The sequence below is a fragment of the Perissodus microlepis genome, chromosome 1 (genome assembly GCF_051167445.1).
Source record: "Perissodus microlepis isolate ML-2025 ecotype Zambia chromosome 1, ASM5116744v1, whole genome shotgun sequence".
Lineage (NCBI taxonomy): Eukaryota > Metazoa > Chordata > Actinopteri > Cichliformes > Cichlidae > Perissodus > Perissodus microlepis.
This window is the reverse complement of record NC_140461.1, coordinates 5,653,185-5,678,925: the sequence shown is the minus strand read 5'-3', so window position 1 is coordinate 5,678,925 and position 25,741 is coordinate 5,653,185. Positions and strand designations below refer to the sequence as shown.

Sequence of the window (25,741 nt, the reverse complement as noted above, 5' to 3'; positions counted from 1 at the left end):
TTGCAATAACAAGCGCTGTATAAGTATCAGTCCATTTATATTAGCAGGCCATCACACTAAAGTGTGTAACAGTTATTAACATCATTAAACACTGGCCTATACGCAGCTTAAAACCAGCATGTCAGTATTGCCATTGGGAGCATATTAACATGCTGACATTAGCACTGTGTGTGTTGGTGTTCAAGTGATTAGTCACTGAATGAACTGAAAAACAAAAAAGTTTAGCAATAATTTAGTCAAATTTTTTCTGGTTTGCTACTTTCTTTGCTTTGTTTATTCTCATATCTTCAAGTTAATGTTTATTCTTATAATATGTATAATAGCATTGCTTCTTTTTGTTTTCTCTTCAGAAGAACACTGTGTGGATCACTTCAGCTGGTGCCACTTGGTCCCTCAGCACGGCGTCTGTAACCACAAGTTCTATGGAGAGCAGTGCTGCAAGTCCTGCTCCAGCAAGAAGCCATAGAGCTCTGACACCTCTGAGTCCACAACGGCCAGCCTCGAACAAAAGTGCTGCTACGGAGGCCATTCAGGGGCAAATACTCACTACACAGGACTGTGCACAGCAATGTGTGTTTTCTTCCTGGAGTACTTGACTAATGCATTTTGTATAGAAGTGAAAGAGTACATACACAGACTTTGTTCAAGAAGGCAACATGGCTGCTGATGCTCTTCTGCCAAAGTGGTGTCATCAGGTCAATGCTCACATTGAAACTGGAAAGACAGTGAAATCCAAACTGAAGACTTGTTGTAAAATATATGTATCTTGATATTTTGTGGAGTATTTTCCTCTTGAAACCCCTGAAACTAGAAAGCCATCAGGACAACAGGAAAGAACAATAGTGTGATTAGTTATATGTTGTGCATTTAAAGGCATCTGGTTTCGTATGTCTTTGTTTAAGTTATTATGGGTCCTAATATATGATTTTACATTTTGTGAGATTTACAGTGGATTTGGGACATGTTATTTTTGTGTTTTGTGCCAGTCACCCTTGGATCCACATGGTTCAGTTTTATATGGGGCGTTAGTAATCAGGTGAACTGCACTTCTCCTTCACATAATGTCCACTTGTCATGTTTACTACTCCTGAATCGCACCACGTCACATTCATGTCAGTGCTATTTAAACATCCGTATCTGTGTACCTAAAACATGTTATTCAACTGCGTTGTAAGTGGTTGTATTTTTTTTATTTTTTATTTTTTTATCTCTGCTTTATCTTTATGGTAAATAACTTCACCATCTATCTGTCTTTCTTTTCTTCACTGCATTCTCTCTATCGATTACAGCCACAATGAGGTGAATAATGAGTAAGGCTGTCTGCAAGCCTGGGGGAGAGTAGAGGAGGGTGAAGAGGGAGAGAAGAGGATGATTGCTCGGTAAGCGTGGGTGCAGTCTAGATAGCAAGGGGTTTTGGTTATTGAGAGAGAGTAGTGTAGGTGTGTTCTCCACAGAAGTCTGGTCAAAATATAGAGATGTGGCAGGTTGAGCTTGAGAGATGATGCACTCGTATTCATTTCTGTTTTGATTGGGGCACAAAACAACATAAAAACAACATATATGCAGTAGTTTGGTTGAAGGGAATTTTAATGGCTCAAATTCTAAAAGCAGACAGTAATGTAAAATAGACTGACTGATTTATTGGCAATCCAATATTAGCTATTGGCTGGTCTCTCAGTATCAACATTTATAACAACAGATAAATACAATTTTTTAAAAGAGATCAAGGAAGAAAAGCAAAAACACCCTTGAACCAATATGAAATCAGACGTAAACAAACCAATATCTGTTTCTTTAACTAAAAGAATCTACAAACATGATTGATCAATATATAAATAGTCTACAAACTCACCTATTATGCTATTTGATTTACCCCCTTAGGAAAACGACTAATAATTTGAGACTTCAGGTAATACTGCATTTATAGATGTATATAAATATACAGTATAAAAACGAAATTGTAGTCAGGCTAAAATTTTCTTCGTACATAAAACTGTTGCCTGTAGTGACAAACCAATGAAAAAATGTGATGCATTTTAACTCGTTTTTTTTTATATTTCCCACACATCTTTACAATTCACTTCCTCTTCTCTGATCAGTTTAAAAAACAACTGTTATTCTCACTTTGCATAAGACCACATAAAAGAATTAGCAAGGTTGGCAAGTAACTGGTAAACACAGGAGACCAGTAGAGCAGTAAAAAGCAGCATATAATATTGTCATTTTAAAACCTATCTTAATTTATATTTAGGCAACTTGAAGTTAATGGAACAAATATGCATGCAAAGTGAAAGTAAATCAATGTGTCTTTACCTTTGGCAAAAAAAGGCTCTTAAAGTGCCTGACTATTAGCTAGTTGGTAATGGTGGCTGTCAATTTAAGTACAGAGTAGGCCATGTTCAGCTTATCAGAACCATGACTGCAAACAAAAACATTAAAGCAACCCTTTGATGTCATCACAAAAGAAAACTGTTTCCACACTAAATATGCTAATTTAATCATTTTTAGTTGTGAGAAAATTGATGGAGCAACTTTAACGTTTGGCATTAGTGTTGTCTTGCATTCTATCCCCATGAGCACTGTGATTATTGCCCAGTTGGACACTTAATGCCCATTATTTGTCTGGCCACTCAGTGGGAATCTGCTTTCACTATTATTGGCCTCTTGGCAACTTCAGACATTTGATAACTTTTTGCCCCTCTCAAAACTTTCATAACTAGAAGCATGCTGAGATTTATGCTACTAAACAATGTTTTTCTTACAGTGATTATGCCACCCTTTCTCACTCTGCGGGGTCTGCGATTGCTCTTTAATCAAACCGTCTGCATGAATCATGAAGCCTGGAGTCCTCACATCGTCTTGGCTGCATGCTGTTTACTGGCATGCTGTGAGCCAGACACCACAAGCTGGGGCACATGCACATACACACAAATATGATGGCTAACATACACAAATTTAACTTGTTCACTGAGCATCAGGCTGACTGTGAAGTGTGTGGGTGAGAGCATGCTTTTGGAATTTGGGCATGCATACCCTTGTTACATGGTTTCCCAGCTGCATGCCTGCATTTGCTGCTTAGATTCATGCATTTACAAGTGTGTGCCTGTGTCTTAAAGGGTGAGTGTTTGTACAATACATATGTATGTCCCTACAAGCCAGCCTGTGATGTCTACATCGCAGTGGGGCAGCAATTTTACCGCTGAGCTGATGTGAGAATTTCTATATCTCCATCCTGCTTTCAGTTCCAGATGGGACTCAATTTCCTCTGCCCATTGGTTCATAATGACATATTTTGATTATCTTAGCATGGGGAGCCACATCAACCCTTGGCATTACTGCCGTGGAGAAATAAAGAGATTGAGACTCAAATAAAAATGCAGAAATGGAGGAGTAGCTCTTTATTTGGCATCCTCACTTGAATTTGGATTTGTTTTGGGTAATGTGCTTGCAACATCAAAACTTAAAAACTTCCCCAAAATATAAACAGATAATTCATCACTTTAATCAGACAAGTTTTTCTGATGCACTCAGAGCTTAAACAAGTTTAGTGTATGCTGGATAAAAAGTGTTTGCAGAGAATTATATGACAATATTCCTAAAAATGTTCTAATATCTATCTATAGATACCAGAACTCAGTATTAACAAGTTTGATTAATTCCATCCTATAGGAGGTTGTTGACAATGATAATTTCAGGAATTGACAATACTCACCTGCTACATCCTGTCAATCAATGCAATGGAACCAGATGTTGGCATTTTAGCAAAGGAGGACAAGTGTGCAAATTTTACACCATAAAAATACATTTTTATTTATAGTAAACTTTGATGACAGATTGACTAACATGTCAGTGCCAGAAAATTTGGCAGTAGCAGTAACATCTGTTAATGAATTTAATGATCTCAGAAATATTAAATCTGGTTAACTTAAACCTGATATGCTTCCATTAATGTGGCAGTTTGACTCTAAGGGTCATGGCAACTTTGTATACTCCAGCTCTATCAGGGAAGTTAAGAAGCACAAAACGGCAACAGCCAACCTGATGGGGATATCTATTACAGCCATTGGAATGACTACATTAAAGGGAAAAAAGACAAACCTTAAAAATCCATTATTAGGCAAAAATTTTAATACCACATGATTTTGACATTAAGCTGTACTTTGAGTTTAATGCTTATAAGGATGCTGATGCTAGCATTTTGGGAGCACATCTGTGCCTTGCTAGAGCCTCAGTGAGCCACTAGCATGGCTGTGGCCTTGTTTAAAATTCATCACATCTGTTTTCATGTCTCCTGAAACAACCCGCCGCTATGAGAAACCTTGTCCAAAGAAAAAGAAGTGTACCTTTTTTGGAACCTGGTACACAATGAGCACACTGCGCGAAAGTAAATGCCTGCCTTGGTCTGTCAACTCCAAAATAGGCCTGTCTCTCTTAATACTTGAGCTACCCAGGCTGAGTGATGCAGGTATTTCTTTCCTGTTTCCTGTTTTCCAGTTGGCAAAGCACCAGTTGTTGTCGGTCCAGTTTTAAGTCAGGGTCGGCTGTTATTTTCAGCTTAGACACTTCTCCGCTAGCTAAGTGTCAGGCAGGCCGGCTAAGACCGTCGTTTGTGTGCACTTGGCAGGCAGTGAACCCTGATAGGACCTCTCACAACTGACAGTCAGTCTAATCACATCTTAACAAAGTTCCATCTAAGCCTGTGTATGAGTGTCTCTGTGTGTGTATGTGTGTGTGTGGACTGAGAGAAAGTGAGAGTGATCTCTCTTTCTTGCAGGGCTTACTCTGAGGGCAGGCTTCACAGCAAGTGAAAGCTGTCATATTTCAACTCCACCTCTCCCATCAGTACCTCTGTATCAGACAGAGTTCACGAAGCACGTGCCCACACATACAAAAAGATAGCAGACACACACTCTTACCCCTTCCTTCATCGCACCATCCCCTCTCTCTCTCCCTCACACACACACACACACACACACACACACACACACACACGATGTGGCTGCCTGCACAGGGGAGCGCCTTGTATTTGCTGCAGGGTGATTGCAGGTGGATCATGGCATTGGCAGGGCTTTAGAGGTGTGCAGTTGCGTGGGAGTCGCAGTGTGGGGCTCATTCGTTGCTGCCAGGCGTCTCCTCTAACGTTAAGAGATCTGCGAGGAGCAGATCTAGGTGATTAAGAGCTCAAAAGACGACTGGCAGCTCTGCGTCAAGACAAGCCTTTGTGTCTCTGTCATGCTGGATGATTTAAGAATCGAGTAAAGACCTGTGTATATATGGCTCACGCATAACTAAACCTCCTCAGCTCTGGCGAACCCTCACCCCCGATCCTTGCCCATCACATGCTCCCAGCCTGTCTCTCATTAGCTTTTTCTGCTATCCATCTCCATCTTTTTTTTAAAAAACATTTTCTTCACCTCACCTCACCTCACCTCCCTCTTCCTCTCCCCCTTCACTGTCTCACCTCTCACTTCTTTCATCTCATTACCCTTGCTTATGCTTTTGTAAACTCTGGAAAGTTTGTAGTGTTTGGCTTTTGAAGCGCCTAAATCACTTTATAATGCCACATGCTGTGTGTTTTCTCTCTGCAGTGGGAATCTGTCACAGCTGTTGTATATGCATGTCTCTAAATTCATTTTTTAATTAAAAGATCAGGAATCTTCCGGGTGTTTAAATTTGTGAGAAAGCAAACAAACAAACAAAAAAACCCCAGAAGTGTCCCTTGACCCCTCTCGACTGAGAATCATCGATTACGTGAACGTTTTGTTTTAAAAACATTGCACCATCCCTGTTTGTCATGCTGCAGCAAAGGCAGCACTTATTCCCCTTGGCTGCTCAAGCACCACTTTTACAAAATATAGTCCACCTGTTCATTTGCTGATTACATGAATGCACTGATTTGCTAAGCATATTTCGAGCATTTTTTTACTCGTCCCACCTAAGCGCATAGAACCTTGAATGTGGACATTTTCTTATTTATTTATTTTTTGTTTGCTTTTTTGCTCATACCAGCTTATTCTTGCTCTTGATCTCTCTCTGGTGCATAAAGGTTTTCTGAGCATCCCTGCTCAGATCCATTGAGTAAAAAGCTTTTACTTAACGTATTTTCTCCTTGAGGCTATGAATATTATTGATCTGTGTGTTTGCTGCAACTCTCTCTCATCTATCTTCCTTTGAGCGGCCGGTTTCTCATCATTTTCCCCTGAAATGTAAGAATTGATTAGAATCCTTGGGGCCCTGTAGGCACCAGCTGCAGCCGTGCCCACCTGCCTAACCTCGTGACCTTGAGCAAACAGCATCCAAGTGGCTGGAAATGGACTGAGCTCCTTTTATTGTATCTTTGTCCTTTTTCAGTTTTATTCTTGTTGTGTTTTTATGTGAATTTATAAAGATGGAGCTCTTCTACGTCATTCTGAAAGAAGCGCACATTTCTTCCGCTACCTCCTCTTCCCTGGAGACACACTGCTATACAGATTAAGTCATGTAGAGTACACCCACATGTATACAAGTATAGTATGTACACATGCTACACATTTTACTCTGTTTAATGAGCTGCTGGTGAAATCTATGCGCGCTACAACATTTCCTCAGTTCTTTTTCTCACCACCAGAGGGCAGTGCCCACTCAAAAATTCTGCATTCAGTCTTTGAGTCTCTTTGTCCCTCCACGTTAAATGCAAATTCCAAACTATATAAACAAAAACAACAACAACAGCAAAATAAATCACTTTCTCACACCTAGATGTTAGATGTATGCAAATGGTCTCCCCTTTATTTCCTTACACGAAACAAAAGCAATGACTTCTCTAACCTCCAAGTTACAAAGTTAAACTCACCGCTACTATATGCACATTCCCAAACTTCATTTCGACAGATGTCAATTCAATATTTGTTCCTCAGACTGTCATATTTTATTGATGAACTGTGAGCTCAAGCTGGCCACGGGGAATACAATTCCACAACAGATATGTAAATTCCTACCTATCAATTTTTCAGACCTTTTGGTCGGCAATGCCAGCTAAATCTCTGAGGCCATCCTTCACTTTGCCCCTTGTGGATAAAAAGATGAATAGGCGAAAACAAGCCAGGCTTGATTTTTAGACCACCAGTGATTTCCTAAACTAAATGAAGCACTCTCCGCACGTTGAGGGCATAGCTGAATTATAAATAATCAGGGGGAAACGTCATCAGACGGAAAGAAACAAGGTCAGAACTATTACCAATTAACTGTTACTTTTTTGTGCAAGGCCAGCAACAAAAGTGTAAAGGAAGGAGGGTGAAGCGCTCCCCTTCACTGTGGAAAAACAGCCGGGGAGTGTGTGTTGTAGGTAATTGGCCAAGGTTACAAACCTCAATAAATCAAAGCCGTGCTAGTGCTTCAAACAAGGACAAAGCAATGGTCGCATTACAGCAGATACATTATTTTCTGACACATATTTCAGTTTCCAGCATCCTCGTACATGATTGTACTTCCCACGTACAGCAAGCCGCACTCCCCCTTACTCGACCTCTCACTTTATGTTCTTTTGTACTGAGTGGCACACTTAGAAGATAAAGAGCTTCCACATCAGGCTTTCCTTCAAGACTTTCATCTTAATGAGGCCTTCATGAGACTGAACAGATTGGTTTGAAAGTGAAAGAATGTCTTCTTGAACAAAACATCTTATTCGGTCGAGGATTTGCTTTAGTTGCAAGTTAGCTAAATGAAGAGAATACTCTGAATCATTCTGAGAGGGCAAATCCCATCACTGCAGGGTACGGTTGATCTCTGACAGCTCCAATTGGTGTAATGGATCAGACAAAGTTGATAAAATGCTAAAAGTTGAGCTACAAAAAAGTAATTTGATGCTGTATTTTACTCTACAGCTGCACCTTTTGTAGAGATGTTTGGGGAGCTGGTTTGCCTTTCAAATCAAGAAAAAGCTCTAAAATCAACAGAAAGCTTCAAAAATTGCTCTAAAAAGGTGCCAAAACAATCTGTGTGCAGTGCAGTGTATACTAAAGCTGGCATCTTTAAATCAGTGAAAAGGGAAAGCACTGACGGACGTACTTTGTGACGTCTTGAATAGCAAGTAGAACCAATTTACAGCTGTTAACCCTGCATGTGTGCGTATCTGAGCACGAGATCCTCTCGCTGTGTGCATGTGTGTGCAGACAACAAAGTTGCACGGGAATAAATCATAACTTTTTCTAAGACAATAGTGACAATTCCAAGTAAATCTCAGCCCGCTGAAGCGTCTGTCGCTGTCAAGCGCTGCTCTGAAATGGAGAGGTTTTTCTATATATACAGACAGAGAGGGAGAGAGAATGAGAGAGACAGACAGAGATGGAGTGAGAGAGAGGAGTCTGACAGATTTCAGTGACACTGTGCCTCACAGCCACTTCCTCAGCGCTTTTTACCCACTGCCTCTAGTGAAGCATACACATGAAAGTGAAGAAGGCATCGCATGCACCCAAAACGGCGAACGGCACCATTAAAGATACAAAACAACTGTCACCTGAAGCCAGAGTCAGTGCATTTGACGTTTTTTCACATTACCATCAGCAGTTTGTTTAGACTGAACTTAAACTGTGGGGATATTACAAACAAAACCAAAAAGAACTCTGACACACATCCATGCAACTGTAATATCAGCACAATAAATAAATCCCATTTTACAAATGCTTTTCTCTATTAGACGCAGCACTTGTAGCAGCCTGGAGTATATACCCCCACCTCTCTTTTGTTCTCTCCGGAGTTGTATAAACCTCTGTCGACAGCAATCACATCCACAATAGATACAAATCCAAATGAAACAAATCAATCTAACTGCCTGCCCCTCTTCCTCTTCCCTCTAGCTTCTCCCCCACTTGCCTCCCACCAGCAGAGAAAACTGTGCCCATAAAAGTGGAGCTCAGATTGGAAAGTTTGTTTCCATTTGGGTAGGGTTTCCTTCGCAGAGCGCTGGAGTAGAGAAACAATGAGAAGTGGGCAGGTGTGTCTGGCTGTGCTGGCGAGGTTCGGTTTCATTGTTACCTTTGCTGTACCTCGGCTAATCATCTAACACAGTGGTTGGTCCAGCCGGCAGGAGACTCAAATACCTCTGCCCTCCCCAGGTTGGCCTCAATTAGTGGGGAATTAAAGTCCTGCTTCATGGATAGGATTCATGGGGGACACTGCTCCTTAATTACAGCAGCTCTCCATGTACTGCTGGGGACTGATTGCAAGGCAAGACAACACCCAACCCAGCACCCACCCAGCCCTATTTGGGGGTGTCTGGAATACTGCTTTGTTGAAATCAGCAGGCAGATGCAGATTAGTTACTCAGCTAATACAATAGTTCAGATCTACAAGTGTCACTGTAATTTCTTCACTTTCCTTCCCTGCTGTCTACAACAAGTCCATGGAGTCTTTCTTTTTTCTTTTTTTCCTTTGTTTTTACCCAGAAATAATCAACAGCAGCGATGTGAAAAATGTTGCTTTGAGCGCTTGTTTTGCTACAGTTTATACAGGCCTTGTAATAAAAAGTTGAAATACTTTTTGTATTTTTTTCTGCTCATTACAAATAGTTTCTCTATTGGCGACTAAGTTGATTTAAAGTATAGTCATTATACTCATTTTCAGCTCTGTAGTTTTATGGGTCTCTGCACGCCTCACATATTTATTTATTTACTGATGCAGTTCCTCAGTTTATTCACTACAAAAAAAACAACAACAAACAAACAAACAAGAAAAAAAAATATTTTGACTTACATTGGAATGGCCATTTCTCAAATCCATAAATGTTCAAGCTGGAAATTAAACAGCAATACAAGAACGCACAGCATGGACTCTGCAGCAGAAAAGTTTACAACGGGAAGTCTGCTTTCAATCACAAGCTGAACAATAAATTGTCCTATTTAATGTAAAACACCAGCTGAAGATCAAAACCTTTGCCATCACGAAATAAAGAAGGTGGCTGGCTGAGCGTTTTCTGTGTCATATTCAGAGATGGGATTACTATTGCAAAAAAGGTAATTAGATTACTGTTACTTTCCTGTAAGCACGCTGCGTTATTGCGTTACTAAAACCCTGATTTTTTTGCGAGTGTCTCATGACAATGACGTAAGCGAGTGCGACATTCGTGGCAACACAGCTGTGTGCAGATCAATAACGGATAATATATCGAGTGCGGAGAGCATATGACTGTGCAGCGTTTAAAGCGTGGAAGTACTGACCTTACTTTGAGTTTGATTCTGTAAAAAGTGACAAAAACATTAGCGTCCGCTGCTCACTGCGTGGGAAGAAAACTTCTTTTTACAGCGAAAAACCCCTAAACGCCGAGCAAGCACCAAATACACTGCCGCTGGAATGTGAAACTCCCAGATCCTTCCACTGACCGCTACGACACACCTGCACCAGGGTAAACCTCCGCCTGCCCTACTCCTGCTATACAGGTGAAAATAGAGCAACAGGACCGCTGAGTCTTTGATTTTATTTATTTTCTGCTGTGTTTTACGTGCATTTATTTGAAAGAGTGAGTGTAAACACAAAAAACTATTTTATTTTATATGCTGGAATATGCAGAAAATAGGTTTAAATGTTAAACAAATTTCTTCCAGTCAGAGAATGTTGCATATAATGTTTGCTTTATGCGTAAAGTTAAAAGATTAAAACTAATAAAACTAGTTTCAAAAAGAGACTTTTTCATTTTATTACATTTTATATGATGGATTATGCAGAAAAAAATAGAATTGGGCATCCCCTCCCTGAGCCTGGTTCTGCCGGAGGTTTCTTCCTGTTAAAAGGGAGTTTTTCCTTCCCACTGTCGCCAAAGTGCTTGCTCATAGGGGGTCATATGATTGTTGGGTTTTTCTCTGTATGTATTGTTGTAGGGTCTACCTTACAATATAAAGCGCCTTGAGGCGACTGTTGTTGTGATTTGGCACTGTATTAACAAAACTGAATTGAATTGAATTGGAGATGGATGTTCTCCCTGACATCCGTGGCACTCTCCCTGACTTCACACCACATGATTTGTATCATTACATTATCAACAAACCCTTAAATTACACTGAACAAGATCTGAAGCCCTACACAGGTTTGCATGCTTACCAGTATTTTGTGTTAAAGAGGACATGAAATGGTACACATATAAAGGCTAATTTACACCTTTGAGGTCTGCTCTCAAAAACGGACATAGATGTAACTCTGTCTGTGAAGCTGGATTTAAGAAATAAACTTAAACTTAAAGTTTTAAAACATGTTTAGCGCCATCTTCTGTCAGTACGGCATGTGACATAATGTGGTTGGTTGGTTGGTTGCTGCTAATAGACTTACATTAGTTTATGTTAGCTAACTAGTGGCAGAATCAATAATTCAGAGGAAAATAACGACACTAAAACTAATAATCAGTTTAAGGGGATCACATTTGGGCTGTCCCTTTCTGCAACAATGAGTTTTATGTTAAGAAACTGAGGATATACTGTCTACCTTACTCTCTTTCTCTTTAATAATAATAATAATAATAATAATAATGGATTGGATTTATATAGCGCTTTTCATGGCACCCAAAACTCTTTACAATTCCATTATTCATTCACTCTCACATTCACACACTGGTGGAGGCAAGCTACAGTTGTAGCCACAGCTGCCCTGGGGCAGACTGACAGAAGCGAGGCTGCCACATTGCGCCATCGGCCCCTCTGGCCAACACCAGTAGGCGGTAGAGTAAAGTGTCTTGCCCAAGGACACAACGACCAGGGGATCGAATTGGCGACCTTCCGGTTACAGATGCGCTTCCCAACCCCCAGTGCCACGGTCTTTAGGATTAAGTGGCTGTTCGCTGTTTGGCGAGCTGCACTCAAAATCCAGTTGTTAGCCGTAATGTTTGGGTTTGTAGAGTACTTTATAAATGACGACAGTGGGGAGGAGTAATAATTTCTATGTGAACTACGTACGAGTGATTGGATGTGATTGCTACTGCTTCTCATGTCCAATATGGCAGACAGCTCTTACACAATGATCATGTGACGTCACGTGCAAAAACCTTTATAGCATTAGTCTAGCTGAAAATCCTGCTAGGTACTGAGGTCTGTTAACACAAGAGTCCTCTGAGAAGCCATGTAAACAAACATGTTGATTTCCTTTAAATGTAAGCCATATCCTTTTAGTTTTGATTTCTGTCATGATGACTCCACTGCTGTGCAAGTCAATCATACATCATATATGGTAAATGGACTGATTATTATATAGCGATTTTCTACTCTGAGTACTCAAAGTTCTTTATACAATTTGCTTCTTTCACTCATTCACACGAGCACTTTTTTTCTTTGCTTTTTCTACGTAAGTGCTTTATATCTAACATTCACACACATTCATACTCCGATGGATGGATTGGAGAGTTGGTATCCTGTCCAAGAATATTTGGCATGCAGACTGGAGCGGCCAGGGATTGAACCACCAACCTTCTTATTGATAAATGACCTGCGCTACTTCTTGAGCTACAAGCCAGGAAAAGTAATAGACTTAACATAGTTTAGAGCGGCTGACATATTAGAATAAATAATTCCACAATCCACACTCTACAGCAAGAGAAGACGAGCCAAAACAGTTAAGCTCTCGCTAAAGCTTTTAGGTTTTAGCTTCTCAGGAGCACAGAGGCTTCAATAATTGTGAAATGGAAAATGCCCAGACTGAATAACTGCGCCATAAGGACAACCATCTTACCAATGTTGTCAGGATTTTCTGGTAGATTAACAGAATTAAAGTCACTCTGAGTAAACAGCATGCAACTTTCTTGGATGTTACCAGATGGCAATTAGAGAACTTTGGGGGCAAAATGAAAATATTTTCTAACTCTCTGCGGGCATTAAAGTACCATATCTGCTAGATGCTAGACACTGCTAGACATCATTTGGCCAATATTATCCCTAAAGTGCTTGAAGTATCATGCAATATGGCTGTGTCACAGAGAGTGGACTCGGCACAAGTTTCTGGTTTAGGGAAATAAATGTACAATGTAAAATTGTATTAATTCCACTGATATCTTTACATAATGTATTCCGCATAAATACACTGCCATAAATTGATACTCAGGAGCACTGGATCTAGAATTAAAGCATCAACTGAACCTACACTTGTGTGCTGATAAATTCTCTAGCTTCTGATGGTTTGATATGCATTCTTTATTTGGGAGGGCAGAAAATCACACAGGCTGTTTCCACAATCCACATCTCAATGTGGCTTTTTGTGAAAAAGGTTGGAATAATTGCTCTTTGTCTCTGCACCTGTGTGATGCAGAAAAACCTCCTTCAATTTCTATGAAAAAGCCCACAAGAGCCACTTGTGACATGGGAACAGCAGCAGGCTAGAGTGTCTGCAATATTATATACTCAGGGAAGCAAGTGGGTACACATCTCCTTATGTTATTTTTACATTTTATTTCTGAAAGTCAGAGGGAGAAGAGTAAGGGGGAGGCATCCACAAAAATAATTGATGGTACTGTTAGCATCCACCTTACATAAAAGTGGTCAAGAAGGCAAGAGACAAAGCTAAATAACTTGATTTGTGTTCTCCTTAGTAAGAAATGTCAAACATCAGCATTGCAAATTTGTATTCTGGGATAGTGTTTTCCTGTCACATCACATATTAGCAGCCGAGATATTTCCATTTCTCACTCACTGGAAAACCACTTGGAGCCTGTATCCACTGCAAGACTCTGACAAATGTCACCAGGCTACCTTCCACACTGGATTTTGCATTTTGTATCAATAGTTAGGGAGGTTTCATAAATCAGCTCAGACAAGGTTTCCCCCCCCCCCAATCTTCTCAGAAGTTAGATTTGCAGCACCGCCAGTGATGGCATGAGAAATGAGGACCATTGTCATTTTTGAAGAAAAAGGGGAAAAGAAATCAAAAGACAGATAGATATATGTTGAAGACAGGCAGAGGGATGGAGGAAGGAGAATTCAGGCTGAAAATGGAGGAGTATCTGGACAATACCAGATCAATTAAAGCTATTTTAAAGCTTTCCTCAACCTATTGACCCCCTCTTCAACGCATATTGGCAGATTTTGATTCATGGCACTGAGGGTGATGCAGGTTTGATGTCCATACATGTGTATGGTGTTTGTGTGCTTCTGTAAATGACTGTGTGAGTCATCATCACCATCATTACAGGGTAGCGATAGACAGCAAAGCACATGAAAAACAACATCTGCTGTGTGACTACAAGCGCAACAGCACATCAAAGACAGAAATAAATATAAAAAGCTAATCATGTACATGTGTACAATGTATTGTCACACATACCATCTTGGGTTTGTCCTGCCAATAAGGAAACAATTCAAGTAAAAAAAAAAAAATGGAGTGAGTGGTCCCTCGCTATAACGCGGTTCACTTTTCGCAGCCTCGCTGTTTTGTGGATTTATTTATTGTTTTGCAATTTGGCATGCTTTTTTTTTTTTTTTTCTTTACAGGGCATTGTGTTCTGCGTCCTGATCAACTGTGATCAATCTTGTGCTGCGTCTCCTGTACAGTACGGATTGTGTTCAGCTCGTCAAATTTACATAAATCTTCGACCGCTAGCAGTGTGACTCTGAAGTGCTGCACTGTATGTTTGTAAGTTTTCTCCCCAACAAACACAACGTCTCGTTGACATTAATCCAAAATGTCGACGAGACGTTTTGCACTGTCAAAGGCACTTGTTGTAGCACCCGAAAGGCAGAGGAAGATGCTAACCATCGTACAAAAAGTTGGACTTCTTTACATGCTAAAGGAACGTAGAAGTTACCATATTTTTCAGACTATAAGGCACACCAGATTATAGGACGCATTAAGCGAAACAAAACAGTGAGATAAGTCAAACTTTACTCAACTCATTCTTCTTGCTTCCTCTACTTCCATACTATTGATTCATTAATGTTGAATTCTCTCACAGCTGCTGTATTCACATGTTCTGGACCTGAAAACAGGGTTTGATCTTTGGTTTCATTCTATAATACCGTGCTTATTTATCTATGAAGGTTTGAACTTTGAGGGTGTTTAAACAAGAGAGAAAAGTGTGAAAATGTTCATGCCTGTCTGAGAAGAGTGTATAAAGTGTGTAGTGAGGGGTTTTACAGCCTCAAAACATCTATAATAATTGTAAAAAACTTCGCAGATTTCACCTATCGCGGGTTATTTTTAGAACGTAACTCCCGCAATAAACAAGGGACCACTGCATACTGATTTTTTTCTTTTGTTTTGATGTTACTCATCCAGTTCACTGGCATAGTCAGTTTGATGTCATGTCCTCAGTTTTCATTTAGTATTTAAAGTCTGGGACTTTAAATACGCACACTTTTACCCTAAACAGTTCTAAATAATTAGATAAATAAAAAGTCAAACTCATTTCTAAAAGTTTTATAAATGGAGTTTTTAGAACCTTGAACTTACCTTATTTACACAAAAAGAACAGGGAGCTGGTTCATCAGCTAAAACTAGGAGGCTTGGTTAGCAAGCTGCAATCATAAACTGTACAGGCACAATAGCAAGATACACATTGCTTAATACCATCATTTTACTCACCCAAACCAGAAGCAGTGGGTGAGACCTATTAGACGCCAGTGGGCTCAAGCTTCTTGTATAAAAAAATTAAAACCTTTCACCTTGTTAAGGGCGAGACTCATGGAGGTCAAAATAGCAGTTTTTTTTTCTCTTTGCCTTAATTTTTTTCTTTTTTTCTGGCAATAAAAATAAAGAGGGCTCTCTCTTCAAAATTTTTCCCATATAGACACTTGTAAAGGACTCATTACTGTCCTGTTAATGTTGTGAAAGGACTTTAAAACTAGCCAAATAGCTTTTGGAGCCTAAACCTGAACTATTAGTTTAATTAACCAGAAAGGGAAAGCAAAGCTAAAGAACCCTAACTACTGTTTTGGTTTTTAAAAGAATGCTGATGTTTGTTGGTGTTCAATAATACTGGGGCTAGCATGTCAAGACCCTAGGATGGCGTGGACAGAACACACGTATTTGATACCCTGGGATGACAACACGTTGGCTGGCACAAATGTATGTGATTAATTAAATCTGGCTTAACTTTTTTTGGTAGTTAACACAGCAGCTTCTGCAGCAGTGCTTTCGCTCACGTCAAATAAATATTTGAAATGGGTTTTTCCACTCACTGCAAAAGTTGGCTTGAGCATATAGCAAATCTAGAAGGATGAGTAAATGAATGAATGCATTCTCAGGATTCATGTAATATGCATCAGGACTCACCTCGCTACATGATGCCAATAAAATGTTAAATGAGGAGTTTTTTTGTGCCAATTCAGAGCAGCACAGCAAGTTCTAAACGCAACAATGAAATATAATCACAGAGTAGTTTATTAGGGGCAAGCATACATCTGCTTCGTGCCATTTTCCAGTCTTATGTCAAGTTCTAAACCAGACAATCAAACATGAAATGGAACAAGGTATGATTTGCACTTAAGCCTATGGTTTCCAGCCTTTCAGACAGTTTTAGTGTTGTATACCATTGTTTTCAGTTATCCCCTGACACTGCTGCCACACAGACTGAGGTGAATGGGACTTTGTTTGTGTAACCCGAAGCCCTGAAAAAGTCTATTTGATTCAATTTCACCCCCATTGTACTGGGGTGGCGACAGAAAACCCAGAGACTGCTATCTGAAAAACCTCTGCTAATAAATCCAAAACTATCTACACAGCTACAGGGGTTTGGGTGAAAGAGAATTCAGCTGATAACTTCAAAATGTAAAAGAAGTGTCAGAGAATAATCAAGGCTGCCACATGCCTCATTCATAGAGAGATGCAGCAGGAATGAGACAAATGAAGAATTACTGTTCCACCATAATTAAATGCTGACATGAATCCTCTTGAGTAGCAGCCTCAAAACAATCCAAAGGTGGCCTCTGTCACAGTGGTGTCTAAGAATAATGTCACGCTCACTTTTTCCTTTTTGACACCCTCTGTTTTATGCTGAAAGCAGTGATGTTGAGGGTTTGGCAGTGCACAAAAATGAGGGGAAGCAGAGCAGCGGGTTTGTTAGCAGCACAAAATTAAAATGTCATTATGTATCTCTATTCTTAGCAGAGACTGCTGCAGGGATCTCCCAAATCTCCGGCTTTGTTCGGGGAAGTGGCATATGGTTTCACAAAAGTTCACAATTTCACATAAATTCCAAAAGGGAGTAATGTGCTATTGTCTACCAGGATTTTAATGTCGTGTTCACACAATGTAGCACACATAAATACAAAGGCAACATCTTTTAATAATACAGCTGTGAAAAGGATCATCTAGACAAGATAAAAGCGAGATATCAAGATGTCAAAGTCAGCTTTAATAATTTTAAAAGTGATGTTTTTATTGAATGCTTTATTGAAGTAACTGCAGGTTGGAGAATTTTAAAATAAGATAAAATACATTTGGGCTCATGAGACACCTCTCAAGTTAACATTTATTATCTTTACAAGATGCTGTTGTTGGTTACAATTTTTATTCTGCATGAATCTGTTACACTCACACACGTCACAAGATGAATTTCAGAAACCTCACGTATGTTGATTTAACCGGTAATTCTGAATTGATTATATTTGTGAATATATTTGTGTCTGTTGCTCTGCGTAAGCACTGCAATTCACTTTTGAGCTAAGGTGACAACATATCCCAAGTGTTGCCTTGTCACCATGCTAAGGTGTGCTTCATAGCAAATTGTTATTTTCATGATAAAATTCAGCTTTTAGGCCAGATTTGATAATTACTTATTCTGTCTTGGAATGTGAACTAATAATGCTCATAATCGTAAATATACATTTTAAAGATAAATATAAAGATAAGTATTAAAGACTCAAAGACCCAAATAAGATTTCCTCATCCGAGTCCTGGTGATGATGCACATTCCTTTTGCAGTGTCCAGTGACTAAATCATTTTTTTGATCCGGATCAGATGAATCAAGCTCCAGTTTGGACAAGAAAATAGTCTGGCATGTAGCATGACAAAATTAGCTCATTAGTGATAAACCGGGGCTACAGATGAGACTGTCATTAGCTTAATGGGCAATGTAAATTGCCAGATCATGCATACTCTAGGAAGCATGAATTTTTATACCAAGTTTTACTGGGAATTCATTCCCCACTTGTCACCACATTTCAGTTTGGTAAAACCGGTAAACCAGAGGGCGTACTCCTGCTGTGAAGCAACTTCCACCTTGCTTTCTTTTTTAATAATTGTACATAACTTGTCACAACAGCCATCTTCAGTTCATAATGCAGCAAGAACTTGGAAAACCAAATTTTATGTATTTTCTGTGTGTAAGTCTGCCAGTAAAGGCCTTGTATTTTCAGTCACTGTTGAATCCTCCCTTCATCCCCTAAGCAGTGTGCAAAACGCAGCCTGTTGAGCAGCCATCAGTCTGCTGGCATTTGATCAATGCCCAGGTCCCTTTGTGCTGCTAAGTGACAGATAAAAGAGACTGTTATCAGCTCCGCGGCATCAGCTGCAGATAGCTACGCTGCAACGGCGGTGTGCGCCAGTGGAGCAGAGGAGGAGAGAAGGGGTACACTTCAACAAAGTGTCGAATGGGAGAATCAGGGAGGGAGCGATGAAGGGGAGGAGAAGGACGGGGCTACACATCGCAGGTCAACACCTTGATACAAGGTTTTACAGCTGTCACAAACCCTCTGGAGAGAAACACAGTGTGGGAGGAGATGAGGAGATGAGGGCAGTGACAAAGAATGAAAGTGAGGCAAAGATTACGAGGAGAATTGGTGTAACAGCCACCCTGAAGCTGCAGGAGACAGAATTGGACACTGCTGTTTGGTTGAACTGTGCTAACAGCACATGGTCAAAACAAGAGGCAGCAGGAACGCAGTCAATATCAAGCAGAAACATATGTAAGATGCAGATACGTGTTGGTAATGTGCATTACAGGCCAATGGGAGATGGATAATTGATCTGTCTAAATTATGTGCAAGCCCTGTTATCTCTAAATGAATACGAGCAGAGTCGCACTTATCCCATCAGATTTACTTTTCTGCCAACATTCGCTCTCTCCATCGCCATCAAACAGTGCCCCTGCCTTTTTGAAGAGTCAATAAGTAGCATTGATTGGTATGTTTATAAGATCTCATTTCACAAAGAATTTGTTGACAATTTGTCAACGCCCTCTTCTGTTTGATGGAGACAAATATATTTAATTTATGGCACCGCTTTGACCAAAGTAAACAGAAAACTTTATACTTGTAAACAGCCTAATGGATTGAAGTGTCCAATTCTGCAAAGCGACGGATGGTACAAATGAGTGATACTGAGGAATAAAACGGATTCTGAAGCAATGCGTGACAAGCAGAGTAATGACACGATGCTTGGAGGGCTTTCTTTTTTGAAGTGGATTACTGGGAGCGACAAAGGAAACAATGGTATGACAAAAGGCTGACAAGACGGCAGATATCAACTGCTATTAAAGACCCTGAAGCGAAGACAGAAATAGTTTCTCACTCCCCTAATTTACTAAGGATGGGAAGTGAGGAGAAAGTTTGGAAAAATATTTCACAAGATGTCTGCTTATTCAAACAGCCAAAGGACCAGCACAGGAAATATGTTGACACAAAATCAGAATGGAAAATGCAAATGCTCATATTTCTGCAGTGGATGATTTCAGAGTTATGTAAAGTGCCAGGATCTTGACACGTTTTTGATGAGCAGCTGGGGGTCACTGCTGCTTACTCACCTTACTTTTCTACTCCAGTTGGAAAAACAAGTTGAATAGTGATTTCTATAATAAACTAAGATCTAAAATGTAGCAATAATCGTTTAGTAATAATAGTGAAAGTAGAAGCAGTAATAGTAGTTTTCAATGATAATGGCTGAATCTAACACTTTCATTTCATAGAGGATTAACAGGAACTCCCACACTCATGTTCATTCATATCAAGTTACTGCTAACCTAAACCATACATTATGCACTGTTACTGAGAGCCAATAAGGTCTTGGTGACAGGTTGGGTAGCTTATATTGACTGTGGATATATGTAGAATTATCATACTTTCATAATTAATATAAAGACTAAAACTTCACTTTAAATCATATTTTTTTTTTATCTATGGTCTATTAGGAGATTGTAATGTATCTAGGTGAGGAATGGCTCATTTCCAGTTGGCTATGTTATGTAGCTGTATAAATATGATGAGAATGGATGAAGTGCATTTTATAAATCTGAAATCTTAAACTACAAATGACTTAGCATCTACACCAACTTTCTTACTGCTGGACGAGGTAGGAGGTGAGAAGAGGGGATTTTATGTGTGTTGATTGGTAGGTATAAGCATCACAGTCATCTGAGAAGAGCCAGAATACACACACCTACACATGCACACACACACTTTGCACACACTTTTATAAACGTCTGCCTTTACAGAACTTTTGTTTCCCTGTTATTGCCTCCCTCTTGTCTTCATCTCCCACTTTCCTTCTGTCTCTTATTGTTTTGCTGTCGTCCTTGTTGTGTATTTTCTTCTGTGAATATTAAATGGCTTTTACTGTCTGTCAGCACAGAGCCCACACTCACGGGTGTTTGCGTGTCCATACGCACATGGCTCAGGAGTGCTTTATTTGTCTTAATTACAAGGACAATTATAGTCTAGTGACCAACATTCGCAAGGCATTCACTGACTTAATGAATTAAAACTAAGTGTAGACATAAACTGCGCGCTCACATCCCACCCTCCTTATTTGCGGAGATTCAGTGAATGGAAGCAGTTTGCACATGATGGAAGCAGCTTGAAAGAAGGACAGGGGGGTTCCGAGATAATTTCACAAGCCTGTTTAATAAGACTCTTGTCAAAATTGTCTGTTTTTGTGAGTGTTCAGTCCTTTCTGTCTATTGTGTTGCAGCTCAGCTGCAACAAAGCACACCCATGAAACAAGCAGAGGATTAAACTTACAGGAGGATGGCATCATTAACTGTGTTAGTTAAATGTTAATGGGCATTCTGCTGCCTCTGAGCAAAGAAGGAGGAAGGTATAAAATGCAAGAGAAGAGAAAAGGCAAAGACAGGGAAAAGAAAACGAATGCTCACATTTTTAAACCATTATTTATGTAGAGAAGGAAGATTGAGAGAACCTATTCTTTTTCAGCAACCCTCAACTTCACATTCACAGTCATATTCAGAAACGGGAGCTGCCCCATTTCTGCTTCTGCTTGCAGCCCTACTGCTTAAGGCATTTCACTGGTAATTATAGGGCAAAGGTACTGAATTAATGTATTCCCCTCTGCCCAAATTCCAAATTTTTACCTTCATAGGAGATTCAAACAAATTCAATTTCTTTCTCCACTCTAAATTTAAACTATTGACCAAGTGCAAGTGATAATATGGTTAACATCCTCACCTTCAACAGTATTAAAGACCTTAAATCTAGGGTAATTTATGCTGCAAGTTCAGTAAGAATGACACAAAAATGCTAAAACATAAATAAAGCTGTATTAAGATGGGATTTTAAAAAGTTGATATGAAAATATCATGATATTGGTATGTGTTGACATGTATAGTAAAATTTACTATAGACAGACGATCAGTAATTTCACTGCATCCAGTAAGAAGACTAGGAATAGGCAACTTTACAGACAAACGAAAACAGAATTCCAGGCACATGACCACTGACTTCACAAAAATATGAAAAAAATCTACTTATGTCCTGTTTCCTTATAATTTAATTTGACATTTTCAAATATCTTCTCTTCAAGAAATAGCAAAATTCAATTATACTAAAGAAATAAATTCAAACAAACATACAACCAGGATCATTAAATTAGGAATTACTCTCACTGCATCAGGCAAAAGATGTAGTTTATCCAAAATGCATTTCAGGTATACGGCCTTTGTATTTTTCTTGTTTCCCTAAAGGTTGATCCTTCTGTATGGTCTCGTGTTCCTTTGCTATGAATGTTCTTGTAACATTTGTGATTCTTAAGATTTCGAAAAACATCAGTCCTAATTAGTAGCTGTGCTTAGATGCATATTTTTTTCATTGTAATTGTAATCATTCTATTTCAGATGCATCAGTATTCCAAAGACCAAAGACATCTGTCAGCAAAACATGAGGCTTTGAGCTTTATTCTCTCCCAGTGTGCCCTGTTCAGTGTTTGTGCATGTGTGTGTGTTAGCGGTGTGTTTACCCAAGTGTTTTTTGTGAAAAATGATAAAAATGAGCAACCTTTTGTGACTGATACATCTAAAAATAGTATACTAAAGAAAAACATGGCTGAAACCTGCTAGTCACCCGCTGAGTCACAGCAAATGCTTCAAACAGCTTCAATTTCAATATTCTTTCTGACGTGTGTCAGTTAGTTAGAAATCTGTATAAAATAAACAATAATGATTTAGTCATGAGACGCCTAATGTCTTGACAGTTTACTCACAAAGTTTTCACCTTTCATTACTTTGGATTTTACATAAATGTGAAAGTGAATGTAGATACACACATACACAAACATAAACAGCATCCCATAATATAGCACCCTATCAACATTATCTAAAAGCTGAGAGAAGGACTTCCAATGTGCCACAGGTACCAAATACAAAGCAACCAGTGGTGTAGGGCAATAGCACCGGCATCCATAAAGAAACAGCATCCATATGAAAACAACAGCCATGGAGATAAAGTCTAAACTGAAATTCCTGAGAGAGAAATAGTGGTGATTTTAACGTGAGAGGAAAATCAACTGAAGCTAAGAGAAGCAGAATCAAATCTTAAAACTGTGACTAACACACTGTGTAAGGCCAAGAGGGAGTATGAACTTCAAAGAGGTAATATGAACCCAGAAACATCTACCGTTAAAGCTAACAGACCTGGAAAGACATTCACATACAACAACTCAGAGGGAACTAAGAGAAACACATCCAGCAATTTATCAGTAATTGTAGCAGAAAGGTACCGAGCTAAAGCTGAACTTCACATACAAAGATGCCAAACACAACTTGGTTCCAAGTCTTCCAAATAGGCACAGACACAAAGCAAGTTGTCATATACCTCCTGGCAATGGTGATAAAAAACAAAAAACTGGTGGCACACTCATGGTCAATGGTAACTTCATTGTCCCCAATTGCAGTATGTCCACACATCAAGCAACACATACATAAAACTCAGTTGTTTTTTTTTTTTTTTTTTATCAGTAGCATCAACAAAGTGCAATGTGCCGTAGTGATGGCAACAATGCTTATGGTTTAGTGTCATTAAGCATGACAATAGCAGCAGGTATAAAATACACTATGTCTCCTGGTCTTCACTGCAGGCACTTTATAGCGACGACCTGAGGGAAGCAGCTGAAAATCTCTAAAGAGACGACAGTCTGAACACAACATGACAGAGGTTGCCTTCCTCAGCACCTGCCTGTTATAAAAGTCCACAAGCTGGACCTGAGACCTCCCTGAAATCTGGCCAGCCACTTTAACCCGGTTACCAAGTCTGATCTTATTGGTCAAAGACAAATTACCATACCAAGCAATGATACAAAACAATAAAAAGGGTAATCAAAAAATGGGTAACCATTTCACATGAAACGTAAAAAACGCTCAATCTCCTTAAAAGTACAGTCGTTATTGGACCTTTTTTAATGTTGCAGCAAAATGTGACTCAACGAGAGAGTATTATCAAGAACAACCCAAATACTTATAACTATCCACCAGTTCAATGGCTGCACCATTTAGTACTGTTAGTGCAGGATGGGGGAATGGAAGTCAATTACCATGTCCTTAGTAAGGTGTTGTTTAAGGTGTTGATCTTTAAAATTCCAGGTGTGATTTCAGAGATGCTCTTTTTTTATACCTTTGTTGTAACGAGTGGTTATTTGGCTTACTATCAGCTCAAAGCAATCTAGCCATTCTCCTCTGACTTCTAGCATCAACAAGGCAAAAAACTGCCACTCACTGGATAGTTTCCCCTTTTTTCTCTACAATTCTCTATAATAAACCCTGGAGATGGCTGTGTGGGGAAATCAGAGATCAGCAGTTTCTCAAATACACAGATCACCCTGTCTGGCTCTAACAATGTTGTCCCTCTGTTTTTTTTCTCCTTTTGGACATTTGGTTTGAGTTTCAGCAAGCGTCTTGTTTATGTCTATGTAACTAAAGGCAATGAGGTGCTGGTGTTTGACCAGGTGAACCTAATAAAGTGATTTGCGTATACACATAATAAAGTACTTAAAAAAAATCTTTAATCTTTGAAAAGAGGAATAAATTCCTGCTGTCTGGTCAATCATAATTTCAAGTCATTTTTGCGCATCAGGGATGGGAGAAAAGAGAAATCTCTGTGAAGTCACAATTAATGGGTGTTGGAGCTGCCGCTTAGAAAGTATTTTTGTTTGGAAAGGTCGTGCTTATTATTTTTTAGGCCAACCAAACCACATTCTGTTTGTGGCACCGTAGTAACCCGCTATCCATTTTTCACAGATTGGAACACCAATGCAGATGAAGGAGGCCTGTGAACTGCACAGAAAATCCTATATCAGGAAACAATAGGAAAAGCATTTGGCTTTTAAAACTACAGCAACTAATCTTCCCAGTTCCTAAACACTTGCAGTATTACAGTTAGTGCTTCTGAAAATAGAGATGATGCAACACAGTGGTAAACATGCTGCAGTTCCAACTTTTTGTAAAATGTTCAAGAAGAACATTTATTATTCGAAATGATCTCAGTTTCACTATATGAGGATTGCTTCAGTTAAACATAGGGTTTAAATGATAATAGGGTTTAGTATAGGGTTTTTATTGTATTCTGCCAGCAGCTGTTTTTCTAAACATATTTGTAGATCACTTTTGTAGACATTGCATGAATGAAAACAAATATCATGGACTGAAGTTTGTTACACTATTCTTCCCAAATATGGATGTAAACAGTTTAATATAATATTTTTTCCTTTTTTTTTATCAATTTGAAGCTTGCCCTTAGAACATATTCTCCGAGGATCATAGAGTATTAAGAGACTGAAAAATTAGATGAGGACAAAAAGAGAATTCGATATAACGTCCAGCTGTTTCTTTAGTTTTAGCATAATATCCATTACAGATATTGGTTGCTAACTTTAATACAGTAAAAAAAAAACAGCACTGCAATTCCCAGCTTGTTATGCAAATAAAATAGTTGCACTTCTTTTATAACAAATATCCGCGTTTAACTATAAGCAACATAAACTATATTTTTGTTTTTTGTGATTTTCTATGTCTGAATTTAATTCTGTTTGCTGCTAATGCTACTTTCCACAGGGCCTCTTTCTTGGTAGTTGCTGGGTTGGAAGGATCATGTAAGTTAAATGGAAGAGACTGAGAAATATGCATTGCACAAGAAAAGTGTCAGTTTTATATATTTGGGCATCTAACATTCTTAAGCCTCCAAGTCTTGTGTGAGGAGGCAGGCAGGCTCAGAAATACAAGTTTTAGGTGTAGCAGGTTTAAAGCATTTCGGTTTGCGTGTGTTCGTCTGTGCTGTCACGTTTGTGTATGTGCGTCGGCAGGCCACATGTGAGGTGACGTATGGCTACCAACACTGCCCGAGAGATTGACAGGCTTTATCGTGTGTCGGGGCGCCTCAATCCACCACTTGCCCACCATGTGACATGGCCTGTTAAACCACTTTTTCACAGTGAAAGAGGGGTTGTAATACACACACACAAACACACATAAAAACACACACTCCATTTCAACTTGTAGATCACTGTGTGAGAAAGGGTGCTGAAGATGGAGAATGAAATAAAGAAAGAAAAAGAGAAACAGATTCTTATTCACTGGGGAGA

The 25,741-nt window shown here is 39.3% G+C and overlaps 1 protein-coding gene across 1 annotated transcript in view; it reads left to right on the top strand.

Annotated features, from left to right (window-relative positions):
- The window catches only part of adamts18 (ADAM metallopeptidase with thrombospondin type 1 motif, 18), a 58,051-nt gene extending 51,492 nt beyond the window's left edge, over positions 1 to 6,559 (top strand). The window contains exon 24 of the mRNA XM_084927736.1: positions 351 to 6,559. Coding sequence (XP_084783862.1) covers positions 351 to 466 — 116 coding nt within the window. The 3' untranslated portion in view covers positions 467 to 6,559. The remainder of the gene's footprint in view (positions 1 to 350) is intronic.
- The last annotated feature ends 19,182 nt before the right edge of the window (positions 6,560 to 25,741 follow it).